This window comes from Tamandua tetradactyla, chromosome 3, assembly GCF_023851605.1.
Source record: "Tamandua tetradactyla isolate mTamTet1 chromosome 3, mTamTet1.pri, whole genome shotgun sequence".
In the NCBI taxonomy this organism is placed as follows: Eukaryota; Metazoa; Chordata; class Mammalia; order Pilosa; family Myrmecophagidae; genus Tamandua; species Tamandua tetradactyla.
Window position 1 is genome coordinate 188,810,591 of NC_135329.1, and position 18,223 is coordinate 188,828,813.

General features: G+C 35.4%; 1 protein-coding gene across 8 annotated transcripts in view; it reads left to right on the top strand.

Annotated features, from left to right (window-relative positions):
• Positions 1 to 18,223, top strand: part of SPAG16 (sperm associated antigen 16) — a 1,149,776-nt gene that overhangs the window by 227,305 nt on the left and 904,248 nt on the right. Inside the window, exon 11 of one of the 8 annotated variants that reach the window (XM_077155030.1) lies at positions 13,051 to 13,563. The exons of the other annotated variants lie outside the window; for them this stretch is intronic. Coding sequence (XP_077011145.1) covers position 13,051 — 1 coding nt within the window. The 3' untranslated portion in view covers positions 13,052 to 13,563. Of the gene's footprint in view, positions 1 to 13,050; positions 13,564 to 18,223 lie in introns of those variants that run through there. 8 annotated transcript variants of the gene reach the window in all.

Here is an 18,223-nt window from a genome sequence, read left to right on the forward strand (position 1 = left end):
CATCTTTTGCCCTCAGACAAAGCAAAATAAATACTTATTCCCATTCAAGGAAGAACATTTAAATATTGACATACATTCAAAATATCATATGTACATTAGCATTTCACTATTCATTACCATTTATAGACACAAATGTATAAACATAAGTAGGTCTTTCTATTTAACAACTGTGACCTTTAATTTCACCTGGACTGTACAAATTATATGTAATGGAGACTTAGATTGAAAAATATTGTTTTAGAAATGGATAAAAGGATCGATCTCAAAGGTGCAATGTTAAAACTACTAGTGCAGTTGAAATGAGATTTATATGTGAACTTATTTTCTTTATACAGTTATAGATTTTATTGTTTTCTGTCATTCTGTTTTTTAATTTATAATTTTTTAGGTTTTAAAATGTTTTGAGAATATTGGATAAAATTCAGATCTACTGTACCCTAGTTGTATTACTCTGAAAAAGTTACTCTACCATACAAATATGTTTTATTTAGGTCTTATATTTTGAAAGATTGTGTAGTTATGATACTGGTATTGACAATATTGATTTGTCAACAATATCATAAAATATAAAGCAGTGTTTATTTGATAAGAGAGTTAACATGGACAATTTTTTTATTGAAGGAGGAAATTACTAATTTTACATATCACATACACCTTTTGACAGCATTTAAAGTTTAGATATAATGACATGTAGTTGGATTTATTATTTTTTCCAAAGTGAAATTACCTTTATTAATGTGAGTTTTTTTGTTATAAGAGTAATTCGTCCTCCCTGTTACAACACATATAAACAATATTACTTTCAGAAAAGGGTGTCTGTATAAACCCCTACCACCACCACTATACACATAATTAGGATCATATACAGATTGTTCTGAAACCTGATTTACACAATTAAGACATTGTGGTTATCCTTCCATGTTAGCTATGCTATCCCTGTTCAAATATCTGATTAATAGATATATAATAATTCATTAACCCCTTTATCATTTTATAAACAACATAGTTATGGTAATACTTTTTCATAGATATTTGTGTGCTTATCTGCTTAATTTGAATTTCTTTGTTATGAATGACATTTTGCAGTTTTTGCTATTTGTATTAGCTCTATGCATGTAATATATTTTTGGGGTTAAATTACCTTATAGAATAAATTACAGTCTATTTTTATGAATTTGCCTTTACTAGTCACTTAATTTGAAGAACCAAGGACACTAGGAAAGAAACTTGTTCTTGAGGCAATAATATAATTCAGAAACACTTTTATTTATTTTTTTATCCATAGACTTGCGCATTTATTTTCTTCATCCATTAGAAGAATACATGTTGGAATAAAAATTGAATTAGTCAACCCCTATAAAATAAATGTATGTCATATAAATACTATAATTCTGTGATACGATATAATAGGTCTAAATGCTTTCACTTAATAAATTCTATCCCAAGTGTATAAAAAGTATACACTAAGTTTTCTTGAACTTAGTGTAAAAATGCTTTACATCTTAGTTAATTTCCTCTGCTCTTTTCACATTTGGACTCATTGATCTTTCTGCTGTGTTGCTCGAACCAGTGGTGATTGGAAGCCCTCCCTTACCCTCCCTGCCTCATCTCAGCTTCTCATGCATTGGGCCTATTAAATAACTTTTCTGATGCCATGGTGGAGACCATCTACCACATGAGCTGTGCTGAAATCCCAATCTTCTACCAGTATGAGCTGGACCCTTATGCTGAAAGTAACAAAAAATACAACATAAATTGGTTAAAAGATGCCAAGGAATTGTTGGATCAAATAATTGGAAAGATCAGAGGTAGGAGTAGCTTCAGGTAAAACTTCATTCCCTATTTTTAAGATATCACTGAGGACCAGATTTCCACTGCGTGTGTTTTTGTTCTTTTAGCTTCAGTATTATCCTCAGATTCCAAGCTCTCCTTTATTGGTAGCAAAAGAGAAGAAGCGGTTCCAGACTTCATATTTTTTCACAACCCCATCCAGGGAAAGATGAAGGGTCTTTTTCCAGAGCTTTCAAAGAAAGAGTGAGTAGTTCTCCTTTCCTGCAAATTTAGACAAATGCCTACATATATTTCATTAACATCCCAGAACAGAATCCCGTGACTGGGGAGATTTTCAACTGTATTGACATAAGGCAATCAAGACCATGTCAAGGACTGGACATGGCTTTATTCTACATGGCTGACATTAGAAAGGGGGCAGGGGTTCCCTAAAAAAACAAAAAAGATAACATACACGCACACAAAAATAGTTCTGGTATTGTTGCCATAGAGAAAAGGAAAGGATGCCAAACAAATATCAACAGTTATACTATACACATTTCTATTCCTGCTCTGCTTACCTGAAAATCAGTTAGTGCTAGCTATTTTCTTTTTCCCCCGATCATAGTGTATCCTCCTCTGTCCCACCTGGTATCTCTGGGCTTTTGCTCTTGTTATTTATTTTGAAGGTCCTATTGTTATATTTAGCATGGTGTAGTAGAAAGAAAATTGCCCTTGGAATCAAGCATTCAGCTATTTACTTGGCAACATTTATCAAGTGTACTCAGCATGTAGCACATTCTGCTAAATTCTGGGCCAATCAAACAAAAATAAAAGAAAAATTAAATGCAAGACAAAACAAAACAAACACTTCTCAAGATGATTGCCTGGGAAGGGACAAAAAAATTTAGCAAAGTAGCTCGAGGGTATATAGGGTTGGGTGGAATTCTTGTTTGTTTGATTTGAGAAAGTTTAGTTCTTATACAAGCTAAACAAAAGCATGTACTGTAGTGGGAGAAACTAAATATGTAAGAAAGAAAAGGAATACTGAAAATGTAATGCTGTGGGGGGAAGAAAGAGGATGGAAGTAATAATATAATAATATAAAGACCTTCTTCAAATAAGGAAAGAAACATCTCAGTGGAAACAGGTAAAAAAATCTCATCTCTTACATGAGAAAAGCTACGAATAGCTAATAGAAAACGAAAATTTGAGACTAGAATGATAGTATAAGAAATGCAAATTAGAATCCTATATAAAAAAATATTCTAGAATTATTTTTAAATACTTGATGGTAGTTTTAGTTTTTTAGCTGCTAAAACCAACAGAATTGAATGAGTTGGCTTAGAAACAGGAATTCACTGGCTCATGGTTTCAGAGCTAGAAGGCTTGCATAATCCCTAGGTTAGTATCTTCTGGCTGGCTGATAATCTTTGGGGTTCCTAGGCTTTTCTGTCACATGGCGATTCACTTAATGTTATCTTCTCTTTTCTTTTAACTTGACTTCCAGCTTCTGGTTGTACCCCATGCCTTTTTTTTTTTCTCTGTTTCCAGTTTCCTTTGTTTATAAGGACTTAAGCCATATTGGAATGAGGCCCACCCTCATTCAGTTTGGGCACATCTTAACAAATGACATCTTCAAAGGTCCCATTTAGAAATAGGTTCACCCACAGGACCAGGGGTTGGGATATGAACATGCCTTTTGTGGGGCACATGATTCAATCCCCATAATGGTGTAATAGTTTCATATTATATGTATATTTGTAAAACTCTACTGATAGGATAATTTGACATTTATATGTATGCAACATATGGCCTATCAGGTACATAAAGCTATATATTTATTCTTTGCGAAAGACATTAGACAAAATAAAACATGAGGAGTAAGATTAGTTATTTGTAGAAATTCCACAAATTCCAAAAATTTAATCCAGATCATCTTTTAGATGATTTGTAATTTAAATTAGGAACTAAGAAATTTTTTTATGTTCAGTCTGAAGTAAATAAATTTGAAGAAAGTAGTTTATCTGCACACTGTTTAAGAAGGGCGGTCCAGAGAATTAGAAAACTCAAAGAATTAGAGAATTTAGAGAACTAAGTATCTCTAAAGCACTGTAAGAGGGAGGGTATCTTGACCTCCAAACACAAGTTTTAGTTTCATGTAGTGAACACATACATTCCTTAGTGGAGATGGATGTGTCAATCAAGAAATTTTATGACAATTATCAGAATGAAATTTGATCTATGATGCATTAGTGTTTAATTTCATGTTCAACAAGTTAATGGTTTGTTCTCAATTTAGGGTCACTAAATATTTTCATGAAAGGAGAAGATGTAACTGAATTCTAGTATTCATTTTGTTTCAAAGCTATAATTTTCATTGAAAATAAAAAAATTCTGTCTTTACTCTGTGTGCTCAGTGTCTTATGAGTTTAGTTAATGTAGATAAACTGACATCTACTTTATTAGGCTAAACAAATGGAGCACAAAATTTGGAATGTGATGATGGAGCATATATACTCTATGAACTCTCATGTGCCTGCTGTTCAGCTAGCTAGCTTGTCATTTTACCCAAGATGTATTGACTGTTTCATGGGTGCTGCAAACAAAAAAGGCAGTTATATTGAAAGTCTTAAATATGCCACTGTCATTAACTAATTGATTTTACATATAAGAATATTATTCTAGAAATTCATGTACATATATTGGTAATGAATGATCATAAAATATTTTAAAATTATTTTAAATAAGAAGTATTAGAAAATAACTCATATGTCCAATAGTAGTGAATTGGTTAATTTATCTTTTAAAGGATTTTTTGAAGGAAATAGAGATATGTCTATGTTATATAGCTATGCAAAAATGTTGCATTAGTAAGTCATATATTTATTATGCTACCGATTTTATTAAAAATACATATGCATATTTATGTGTGCATATGTATCCATCCATCCATCCATCCATCCATCCATCCATCCATCCATCCATCAATAGAATTGAAGACTAACTCAAAATGTTAACAATGGCTCTCTCTTTCTTTTTAATGTTGTTTTACTGAAATATATTCATATACCATACAGTCCACCAAAGTACACAATCAGTGGTTCACAATATCATCACATATTTGTACATTCATCACCATGATAATTTTTAAGACATTCGCATTACTTCAGAAAAAGAAATAATGGGACAAAAGAAAACCCCAGACATCCCATACCGTTTTCCCCACTTTTTTATTGACCACTATTATAGAACTTTACCCAATTTTAAGACTTACAATAGAGGTAGGTTAACTAAGACAGTGTAGTATTGTTAGAACCATATATATTACAGAAATAAGTTTCATAAGGGCAGGTCTCAGGATCAAGGGCTTGACTTATTAAATTGGGTGTCCCTAATGCTTGAGAGAGTATCAGAAATTCCCCAGGTGTAGAGGTTTATCGTTCCTTATTTTTTCCCAATCCCTCAGGGGGACTTTGCAAATATATTTTTATTTTCTGCCCACACTACTCTGAAATATTGGGATATTTCATTAACCTGTAAAGAATAATAAGATCTCATTCCCTATTCTAGTTTCCATCTAATTAGGTTGTTTAAACTGACCAGATACATTAAATTAGACAGAGTACTATAGAAAATTTAAATTTTGGACCAAATAAACATGTCCTCCTTTAGTCTCACACTGAAGTTGAAGTTTTAAAATACAGACCATATCACCCTTTACCTTCCATTATGATTCACTGTAGTCCTGACCAGGTCCATTTCATTCTCATCTCCAGTAAGAGTCTGATCTTTCCTTCAGCATCTTCAGCAGTTGCTATGTGGGGTAATGCTGGCTTTCAGAGCTGCAGAACTCCAACACCGAGTCTCAGGAGTTACACCGATACCCAATGTTCCAGGGAATCATGAGGAAATATACCAAGAACATAGCATCTCAAAATTTGGGAATAACAGTTAAAACTCAGAAACAGATGTGACTGCAGCAAGAGCCTATAATCCAGGAACCCTTACAAGAAGCCCTACTTGAACATTCCATGCTCCTTAAACATCCACCACCCAATCTCACCCCATTCTCTGTATGATGACAACCCATGCACTGGAATTCAATTCTCAGAGTTTGCTCATTATAGTTAGTTCACACCAGTAGAAACCATACTTTGTCTTTTTGTTTCTGGCCTGTTTCACTCAATATAATTTCCCCAAGGTTCCTGTTCCATGCCACGTAGTTTCATTCTTTCCTGCAGACACTCAATATTCCATCATATGTCTACACGACAGTTTGCCCATTCAATCATCAGTTGAACCACTCTTAGGCTACCTCTGTCCATTGCAGGTAATGAATAATGCCAACATAAAATCAGTGGGCAAATGCCTATTTGTGTCCCTGCTTTCAGTTCTTCCAAGTTTTTGTCTAATAATAGGGTTGCAAGATCATATGGTGACCTATTTTACTGCACCATTCTTCTTCCCTACCAACAGTGAATAAGATATCTCTATCTTACCCATCTTTTCCAATACTCGTATCCTCCTGTTTATTTTTTAAACCTTTTTATTCACACATGTACAGTTCATTCCAAGTGTAAAATCAATAGTTCCTTTTATAATCACATAGTTATATATTCACCACCACAATTTATATGAGGATATTTCCATTTCTTCCACAAAGAAAGAAGAGGAGAAAAGAATAAAAGAAAAAATAATGAAAAAGAAAAGGAGAGATAACAAAACAAGGATCCCATATCTCTTCTTTATATCCCTTGATATTGACTTGTAGCTTTGGTATATTGCTTTTGTCTCAATGAAAAAATATTACAATATTAGTGTTAATTGTATATGTTATTTATATTGTCTAATTAATTATACTGTTTGTATTAATTATATTTTTCCATATACTATCCCATTTTTAATGCCTTGCGATGGTGATATTCAATTGTTCTCCCTCAAGTGAAAGATTTCTAATATTTGTACATTTATTCATCATTATTGTCCACTATAGGTTTCACTATGTTGTACAGTCCCAGTTTTTATCCCCTACCTTTCTTTCTGATGTCATACATGTCCCTAGCTTTTCTCTTTCAACCATAAGCACATTCAGCTTTCATTCATTATACTTGAAGTATTGCATACCTATCACTTAATATTGCACTATCCACTTCTGTAACTTTACAGTCAATTCTGTTGAACGTTCTGTATTCCTTCAGCATCATGTGCCCACACTTGACTTTCTTTCTATCTTCTGGTAACATGTGTTCTGAACTTTAACTTTTAGACTTTACTCATTATAATTAGTTCATATTAGTGAGACCACACAGTATTTCTCCTTTTGTTTCTGGCTTATTTCGTTCAACATAATGTCCTCAAGATTCATCCAAGTTGTTACATGCTTCATGATTTTACTCTGTCTTACAGCTGCATAGTATTCCATCATATGTATATACCACAATTTATTTATCCACTCATCCCATTGATGCACATTTGGGCTGTTTCCATCTCTTGGCAATCATGAATAATGGTTCTATAAACATCAGTGTGCAAATGTCTGTTCATGTTCCTGCTTTCTGTTCCTTCAAGTATGTAACTAGTAATGGGATTGCTGGATCATATAGCAATTCTGTAATTAGCTTCCTGAGGAACCACAAAACTGTCTCCCAGAGCAGTTGTGCCATTCTACATTCCCACCAACAGTGAATGAGTATAATTGTTACTCCACATTCTCTCCAGTACTTGTTGTTTTCTGTTTTTTTGATAATGGCCATTCTAGTTGATGTGAGATGATATCTCTTTTTGGTTTTGATTTGCATCTCGATAGTTTCTACTGAAGTCGAGCATCTTTTTTACATTTTTGAGCCATCTGTAGTTCCTCCTTGGAAAAGTGTCTGTCCATGTCTTTTGCTCAGTTTTAAGTTGAGTCATTTGTCTTTTTGTTATTGAGTTGTAGGATCTTTACATTTTCTGTATATTAACCCCTTGTCTAATATGTGGTTTCCAAATATTGTCTCCCATTGTGATGGGTTCTTTCTTACTTTCCTCATAAAGTACTTTAATGCACAGAAGTATTCAATTTTGGGGAGATCCCATTTATCTGTGTGTTCTTTCATTGCTTGTGCTTTGGGTATGAAGCCTAGAAAACCACCACCTATCACAAGATCCTTAAGATATTTTCCTACATTTTTTCCTAAGTGTTCGTGGCCTTAGCTTTAATGTTTAGGTCTTTGATAAATTTTGAGTTAATTTTTGTATAAGGTGTGAGATAAGGGTCCTCTTTCATTCTTTTCTGTATGGATATCCAGTTCTCCAAGCATCATTTGTTGAAGAGGCTGCTCTGTCCCAGTTGAGTCGACTTGATGACCTTAACAAAGATCAATTGGCCATAGATGTGAGGTTCCACTGAACAGTCAATTTGATTCCACTAGTCAGTACACCTATCTTTATGCCAATACCATGCTATTTTGACCACTGTAGCTTTGTAACATGCTTTAAACTCAGGTAATGTGAGACTTCTCACTTCAGTTTTCTTTCTCGAGACATTTTTAGCTATTCCAAGCATGCTGCCCTTCCAAATAAATTTGATTATTGGTTTTCCTATTTCTATAAAGTTAATTGTTGGAATTTTGTTACTGAATTGAATCTATAAATCAATTTGGGTAGAATTGACATCTTAACTATATCTCGTTTTCCAATCCATGAACATGGCATTTCTTTCCATTTATTTAGGACTTCCTTGATTTCTTTTAGCAAAATTTTGTAGTTTTCTATGTACATAGGTATTTTATGTCCTTGGTTAAATTTATTCTTAAATATTTGATTCTTTTGGTTGGTATTATATGTAAAATTTTTTTTTTAATTTACTCTTCAGATTGCTTATTGCTGTATAGAAACACAAATTATTTTTGTGTGTTGATTTTTGTATCTTGCTGCTTTGCTGTACTCATGTATTAGCTCTAGTAGCTTTACTGTAGATTTTAGGGGGAAATATTTACATACAGGATCATGTCATCTTCAAATAGTGAACATTCTACTTCCTTTCCAGTTTGGATATCTTGTATTTCTTTTTGTTGCCTAATTGTTCTAGCTAGAACTTCCAACACAATGTTGAATAACAATGGTGACAATGGCCATCCTTGTCGTAGAGGAAAAGATTCCAGTCTTTCCCCATTGAGTATGTGGGTATTTTCATACACCCGGTATCATTTTGAAGAAGTTTCATTCTGTTCCTATCCTTTGAAGTGTTTTCATCAAGAAGAGGGCTGAATTTTGTCAAATTCTTTTTCTGCATCAATGGAGATGATCATGTGTTTTTTTCTCTTTCATTTACTGATGTGGTATATTACATTCATTGATTTTCTTGTGTTGAACCTGCCTTGCATATCTGGAATAAAAACTTCTTGGTCATGGTGTACAATTCTTTCAATATGCTTCTGGATTTGATTTGCAAGTTTTCTGTTAAACATTTTAATATTTATTGAAGAGATTGATATATAATTTTCCTTTCTTGTAGTATCTTTGCTTGGCTTTGGTATTAGGATAAGGTTGGTTACCCTGAGTGAGTTAGGTAGCTTTCATTCCTATACACAATTTTCATGAAGAGTTTGAGCAGGATTGGTACTGATTCTTTCTTGAATGTTTGGTAGAATTCATATGTGAAGCCATCTGATCCTAGACTTCTTTTTTGGTAGTTTTTTGATGACTGGTTCAACTCTTTATTTGTGACTGGTTTGTTGAGGTCTTCTATTTCTTCTCCAGTCAATATTAGATGTTCTATTGCTTTTCTAGGAATTTGTTCATTTCATCTAGCTTGTCTAGTTTGTTAGAATATAATTGTTTATAGTACCCTCTGATTATCATCTTTATTTTTGTGGGCTCATTTTCTTTTTAAATATAGGCACTTAGGGCAATAAATTCCCCTCTCAGCACTGCCATTGATGAATCCAATTAGTTTTGATATGTTGTGTTCTCATCTTCATTTGCCTCAAGATATTTACTGATTTCTCTCATAATTTCTTCCTTGACCCATTGGTTGTTTAAGAGTGTGTTTAGCCTCCATAAATTTGTGAAGTTTCCAGGCTTCCACCTGTTATTGATTTCCAGCCTTATTACATTATGTTCTGAGAAAATGCTTTGTATAATTTTGATCTTTTTAAATTTACTGAGACCTGTTTTGTGTCCTAACACATGGTCTATCCTGAAGAATGATCCATGAGCACTTGAGAAAAATGTGTATACTACTGTAGTTTTGTGCAATGTAGTGCAAATGCCTGTTAAATCTGCTTCATTTATGGTATTATTTAAGATCTTTGTTTCCTTACTGATCCTCTATCTATATGTCCTGTCCATTGACCAGAGTTATGTATTGAAGTCTCCAACTACTATTGTAGAAGTGTCTACTTCTCCCTCCAATATTATCAGTATTTGCCTCATTTTGTTGCATTATGGCTTGATGCATAATTATTTATGATTGTTATGTCTTCCTGATGAATTGTCCATTTTTTAAAAATCTATAGTGTCCTTCTTTGTCTCTTTTGTTTTACATTTGAAGTTTAATTTGTCTGACATTAGTATAGTTACCCCTGCTCTTTTCTGGTTGTTGTTTGCATGAAATATCTTTTTCCAATCTTTCACTTTCAACCTGTTTTTGTCCTTGAGTTTTAAGTGAGCCTCTTGTAGACAGCATATAGATGGATCCTATTTTTCTATCCATTCTGTCAATCTATGTCCTTTGATTGGGGAATTTAATCCATTAGTATTTAATGTTATTACCATAAAGGCAATACTTTCTTCATCCATTTTTTTCTTTTGAATTTTATTGGTCGTATCTTTTTTTCTCTCTCTTTTATTCCTTGATTACCTTTCCTGGTAATCTCTGTTTCTATACTCTTCTCTAAGCCTCTCTTTCCTGTCTTTTCTTACATGCCTGTAGTTCTCCCTTTAGTATTTCTTATGGAACAGATCTCTTATTAAAAAATTCTCTCAGTGTCTGTTTATCTGAAAATATTTAAAATTCCTTCATTTTTGAAGAATGTTTTACTGGATATAGAATTCTTGGTTGGCAATTTTTCTCTTTCAGTATCTTAAATATACTATACCACTGCCTTCTTGCCTCTGTTCAGAGAGATCTGAACTTAGTTTTATCAAGCTTCTCTTGTATGTAATGGATCAGTTTTCTACTGCTGCTTTCCAGAGTTATCTCTTTGTCTTTGACCTTTGACAAGCTGGTTAGTAAGTATCTTAGCATGGGTTTATTTGGCTCTATTTTGCTTGGAGTATGCTATACTTCTTGAATCTGTAATTTTATGTCTTTCATATGAGATGGGAAATTTCCAGTGATTATTTCCTCTATCATTCTTTCTGCCCCTTTTCACTTCTTTTCTCCTTCCAGAGCATCCATACATGTATATTTGTCTGCTTCATGTTGTCATTCAGCTTAAATTTTCCCATTTTTTTCCCTATCTGTTCTTTTGTGTTTAGGATTGCAGATGTCTTGTCTTCTAGTTCACTAATCCTTTCATTCTGATTCTTTGAATCTTCTGTTGTATGTCTCCATTTTGTTTTTCATCTCTTCTATTGTGCCTTTCCTTCCCATAAGTTCTGCCATTTGTTTTTTTCCAGCTTTGGAGTTCTTCTGTATGGATACCCTAGGTCTTCTTTATTTCTGTCTTGGTTTATTAAAGTTGCTGGAATGCAATATACAAGAAATGGGACGACCTTTAAAAAGGGAATATATGAAGTTGCAAGTTTACAGTCCCAAGGCCATCAATATATCCAAATTAAGGGATCAACAAGAGGTTACCTTCACTCAAGAAAGACTGATCCCATCCAGAACACCTCTGTCAGCTGGGAAGGCACCTGGCAGGCATCTGCTCGTCCCATGCTCCTGGGCTCCATTGCTTTCAGTGCGGGTTCCTCACTTGGCTTCTCCAGAGCTGGATTTCATCTCTAGACTTCCCTAGGTTCTCTCCACATTTGGGCTTGCTTGAAGGCACATGATAATGTCTGCTGGGCTCTGCCTGTGTCTAGGCATCTGCTCTCTCTGTTGGCATTCCAAGATTCTCCAAACATGCATGTCTCTGATTAGCTCTGACGCAATGGTTCTCCAAGAATCTGCATCTGAGGTTTCTCTAAAATGTTTCCCCTTTTTAAGGGACTCTAATAAACTAACAAAGACCCACCTGAGTGCATGGAGTCACTTCTTCATCTAATCAGAAGTTTACACCCACAACTGAGTGTGTCACATCTCCATGGAAACTATTCAATCGAAGTCTCCTACCCTAAACAATAGGTCTGACCCCATAAGACTGGATCAGGATTAAAACATGCTTTTCTGGAATACATAATATTTTCAAATTGGCACAATACCCTTCATCTCCTTTTCCACACTTTCCTTCAATTTGTTGAATTGATTTAGAAGATTTGTTTGAACATCCTTAACTGGTTGTTTCAACCCTTGTATCTCAGTCGAGGTGTTAGTTTGTTCCTTTTGTTGAGTTATATTTTTGTTCTTCCTGGTATGAGTAGTGCTTTTTTGCTGGTCTTGAGGCATATGGCTTTATTGCTTAGTTTATTCTGGAGTTTGTTTTATGTCTTTTGCCGAGGGTTTTCCTGTGGGTTGGATTTGTTCTTCATCTGTTGGCCTCACTCACCAGCCAGCTGTCAGATTGGTTTTGTCCCCCAATCTCCTTGGTTTCATATCTCTGCTCTCATTGTTGGCTCTCTAAAGGACTTGAGTAAACTAATTAAAACCCACCTTGTATGGACAGAGCCACATCTCCATGTAAACAACCTAATCAAAAGGGCCACCCACCATAAATATGGCCCCACAAGACTGGATTAGAAGAACATGGTTTTTCTGGGGATACCTAACAGTTGCACACTAGCACTGTGGCCAGTGAAGTTTTTCCATCTGGATAATTTTTCTCTAAGTGATAACTCAGAGACTCTCAGGGATTTAGAATCTTTGTATTTTTGTAATACTGGAGTCTTCAGCACATGACCAGAAGCATTGAAGAAGTGTGGAAAAGGATACAGGATCTCTCTGTGGGTTTTCTAGTCAACACTGGGAGTTGTTATCCATCATTAGAACTTAGTTACGTGGTATTGAGCTAACTATATGGGAACTGAGTGTTATGTGCTCAGGTTAATGAGCACATAGCAGACTCTCTGTCACGTCATCTTTCTGTTTTATCCTCAGCCTGGTTCCCTTCATGCTATGAGATAAGTGAAGCAGCAAATGTTACGTCCAGTGGGAGAGAGGAACAAAAATCTCTTTTTCCATACTTTTTTTAGATTACCTTTGGAAAGAAAACAGATTGCTGCATAGAGGAAAGATGAATACCTGGACAAAAACAGAATTCTTAAGGAAGGAAGAAGTAGTGAATGAGTGACAGACACTAATCAACTGTGAATATGAAGAGAACCATAGCAGAATGGTATCAGAAAGCCCAAGGGAGAAGAGAGTTTCAAAAAAATGGAGTGGTCAGTCTTTTGCAAAGAGGTCAACTAAGATGAGGATTATAATGGTGGCTGATTTTGACAATTGGATGGTACTTGATAAATTCAGTATAAGTAGTTCAAAAGAAATCATAATATTATTCTCCACATTGTGGTTTGTTGAGGACTACATGAGAGCTAAGGAAATGGGGCTATGGTATTTGTTCATAATACTATCCTCCATGCAGTCAATTTCATTTCCTAAAGAAGTGTTCCACTGTCTATGAAAATTTCGGCTAAATACAATGAGCAATGAACTGTAAAGATAACATTAAAGTATAAATTTTCTTTATTTCAATGCATTAAAATTCAGTACTATTCAAATTTTAACATGATTTCAGTATATTTTATTGTAATTTTCCAAAAGTTCATCCTTTATATATCTAGAGTTAAAATAGGTAATTTATAAACTTAAAATTATAGTAGTATAGCTATGTCTATGCTAATTGCTCTAATAACAGAAATAATTGATTATTATGCATTCCTAAAATAGAATCCCGTTAGTTCATTTTACTATGATTGATGTAATCATTTTGATAATAAAAATGATCTACACATTTTTCTAGTTTAATCACAGATGCTGTTCTAAAGCTGTTTTAATGTGATGATTATAGTAGTTCACTTATTATCAGCATCAAGGGTCTTTAAACTCTCGTCATAATCATATGCAAATTTATTTTTTATTCAGAATAACATATTATAAAGTGAATTATTTTCCACAAAGCATATAGCTTGTATATAAATATGAAATGAACTAAGGAAATATTTAAATTGTTAAGCAAAAAGTTTGTTTGTAAAAATCCATGCAATCTGAATTCCATTTTTATAAGTTATTTAATTAAGCCCTCTTCATATCTTACGTAGGCATATAACCTCCTATTCCTAATGATTTCCTAACTTCAGTTCATCCTACAAAGCTACTAAATTCTCTTTCAAAACAGGAAAATCCATCATGTATCACTGTACTTAAAAACTCACATTGATTGCTTCCTGCTACCTAAGGATAAAATCCAGAAGCCTCTATGCTCTGGCCTACCTCTCTCCCTAACCTCTTCTCCTGTTGCTCTCAATAGGAGTGTTTCCTGATGAATGTTTGCACATCTGTCATGTCCCTGACATAAACATAGGTATGAAAAATATTCTTGGAATATTTACTCATTTTTTTTTTTTTTACTCTTGTGATCCTTTTCCTGTTTCCTCATCCCATTTGGAGCAGTTTGGTTCTGTACTTTGACCTAGGGGGAGAAGTATGACAGGAAAAGTAGAGGGGAAACAAAAAATATTTTCCTTACTTTTTGTGTTTAATCTTGGCCTTTATGGAACAGAAAATGCTCACGGATATAAAACACATCAGAGTAAACGTTAATTAAGAGCAGGGCTTACCCCCTTCCCTTATTTTGTGACATACAAGAGCGCCAAAGAGCTGTTCTGTCCCCCATTCCTAAATAGAGCTCTAGAAATATGACATAACCCCAGCAAAGAAATCACTGTATGGTGTGTCTAGTTAGACAGCCTCACAGGATTTCAGCCCTCCTGCATGGAGTAGGAATTGCCAAATGAGTCCTGACTTCCCAGGAATGGATCAGAAGTAGCAGAGAGAGCTACTGCGCCAAAACAGGCCATGGGGACAAGAACAAAAGTCTACATGAGGCTTTATGATGTGTAACACATTGTTTTAGTGATGTCTATAAAGCCAGAGGATATTGTAGCTTTGGTGACCCCACATTCGGTGTTGATATAAAATGGGAAACCTTATGAAATTAGGCTTAAAAGAGAAATTCAGTTAATACAGAGAAAAATAAAGAAGTTGCATTTCTTGCACACATGAGATTATAATCAGAAATTCATATCAGCTATGAAAATTTATACCAGTTCTTTGAATATATTTCAGTAATGATATAATAAAAATAATTAGTTCACCACTGAGGTCCAATCTTTTTTTCTTTTATAGGTATCCATGCATTACTAAGGTTTGATAACAAAATGAATGCAAGTTCTTTTGTAATATTTCAATTATTCCTTGACAAGTTGTGTTAGTTAGATTCAGTTGTCAACTTGCCCAGGTGAGCATACCTAGTCTTGTTGCTGCGGACATAAGCCAATGGTACGTGAACCTCATCTGTTGCCAATTACATCTGCAGTCAGCTAGGAGGCATGTCTGCTGCAATGAGTGATGTTTGACTTAATTGGCTGGTACTTATATGAGAGATTGCAATGTAGCACTGCTAGCAGCTTGGCATTCATCATCTCAGCACCAGCAGCTCAGCCCAGGCCTTTGGAGATGCAGAAAGAAGTTACCCCGGGGAAAGTTGTTGGAACCCAGGGGCCTGGAGAGAAGACCAGCAGAGACCATATTGTGCCTTCCACGTAAGAAAGAACCTCAGTGGAAAGTAAGCTGCCTTTCCTTTGAAGGACCAACAAAATAAATCCCCTTTTATTAAAAGCCAATCCATCTCTGGTGTGTTGCATTCCAGCAGCTAGCAAACTAGAACAGATTTGGTACCAGAGAGTGGAGTGCTGCTGTGGTTTGCAAATGCCAGATATGTTTGAACGGTGTTTTGGATGGCTACGGGGAAGACTTTGGAGGAACTGTGAAGAGATTGATGACAAAGTCCTGGAGTGTTTGAAGAGACTGTTGGTGTAAATGGAACTACTACCAATCATGACAAAGGAGAACACAAAAGGGAGAGATTGGAGTTTGCAGAGTGAGAACCATGAGAGCTCAGGTCTGAAGCCAAGAAACCTCGGCCAAGAGAGTGGACCCACCCATATACATGGAGAGGGTGAATTTACCCTGAAGGGCGAGGATGAGTCTCCCCTCTCATTGCAGTGGAAGAGTTGTGCAGCCTCGGGCCTTGGAAAAGGCATAGCACGCTCCTTGGGGGACTGGGAGAGCCTGGCTGCCACCATGTGGAGGGGTTGAGCGTGTGCCCCTAAAATGGCAGAGAGCCCAGGGGTGGCCCTGATGCCTGGAGAGAGTGGAGCCCAGAGGTGGTCTCCTCGATGTTCCCCGAGGTTGATTTGGAAAGAGGCTGGCCACCGCATAGGCCCTTGGAAGGGGTGGGACTGCCACTTTCTATAGCTGAAGGATGAGTGACTTTCAGACTTTGAAATCCCATGGTGCTTGCCCTGCAGGTTTTACATCTGTGTTTCTTCCAATTTCTCCCTATAGAAATGAAAATCTGCATCCTGTGAATATCCTCCTTTGCTTATTGGCACTGGACTTGTTTTGAGATTCACAGGTCCACAGCAAGAGAATTTTTTACATCTGTGTAAGGTGATGCTTGAAGTTGCCAAGTTGACAAGGGATGGGCATGTGTTAGTTAGATTCAGTTGTCAACTTGGCCAGGTGAGCATACCTAGTCTTGTTGCTGCGGACATAAGCCAATGGTACGTGAACCTCATCTGTTGCCAATTACATCTGCAGTCAGCTAGGAGGCGTGTCTGCTGCTATGAGTGATGTTTGACTTAATTGGCTGGTGCTTAAATGAGAGATTGCAATGTAGCACTGCTAGCAGCTCGGCATTCCTCATCTCAGCACCAGCAGCTCAGCCCAGGCCTTTGGAGATGCAGAAAGAAGTTACCCCGGGGAAAGTTGTTGGAACCCAGGGGCCTGGAGAGAAGACCAGCAGAGACCATCTTGTGCCTTCCACGTAAGAAAGAACCTCAGTGGAAAGTAAGCTGCCTTTCCTCTGAAGAACCAACAAAATAAATCCCCTTTTATTAAAAGCCAATCCATCTCTGGTGTGTTGCATTCCAGCAGCTAGCAAACTAGAACACAAGTGAACTACTTTTAGTGCATTTTTAATTTTTAAATAGAATGACTTACAGTTTTTATTTTCCACGTAAGGAATGACTCTAGGTTAAAGGTCGATCTATATATATACGTAGTTCTTTCAATAATACATTAATATACTAATTTTCATTCATCAAAAAAATCTATTTAGCTATTAATATATCAGACATTATTACAGAAGTAATGTAATATTTCTGTAATATTCTCAGAGAACTCAAAATCTAATGGAGCAAGATACTTATGAAACAATATGATAACTACATAGGGGGCTGCCTAAAACAAATGGTTACATAGAGTAGAATGTCAAGAAAGCTCTCTGTTGGAGGTGGCCTTTTAGTATTGAGGTGAGTGGAGAAATTTTGCAAGAAAATCATTTGGTTCCTTTTTCATTAAGAAGGAAAATGGAAAAAGTTTCAGTGTCATTTTTCATATTAATTAATTTATTCAATGCTCCATGATCCATTATACCTTTTTGCATTAGAAATACTCCTGAAACTTTTATTATAAAGCTTGTAATTTTATTCCAACTCATCCCTTTACATTTTCATATAGACTTAAGTTGTTCTTGAGCTATAATTACAAATGTGCCTAAGAATTTTAACATTTATTCTTAGGAACAATTTTTCTTCACCAGTATAGAGTGTCTTTGTATTTAATCCTCCTGCAGAAACGATGCAATAAAATAAAGTAAAAGCAAAAGCAAACATATTTTCATAGTATAGTGTTAATTTCCATTGCCTTGCTCATAGGCTTCTTGGAAACTAAATCTTTGCAATAAATGCAAAACATTTTACAAGTTTTGCTTTTATTACTTACTTAAATGTCTTGTGATTGTTCTATGTAATTTTCCAAATGAATTGTTGTCACAGCAGATTTCTCTGGAAGTAGTCACTTGACTCGTGTTTGGAGTGTGTTTATTAAGGATCAGCCCCTAGTATCACCCTTATATTTGGACAAATCAGGCCCCTGTTATTGCCTTCGATTTCAGGGACCCCACCCGTTGAAGTAACTTCTTTGACCTTTTTTTTTTGGCATGGGCAAGCACCGGGAATCAAACTCAGGTCAATGACATAGCAGGTGAGAACTCTGCTACTGAGCCACCATGTCCTGCCCTTTCTTGACATTTTTAAATCCTCCTTTGGTACCTGACAATCTTGGGAGTGACAGTGCCAT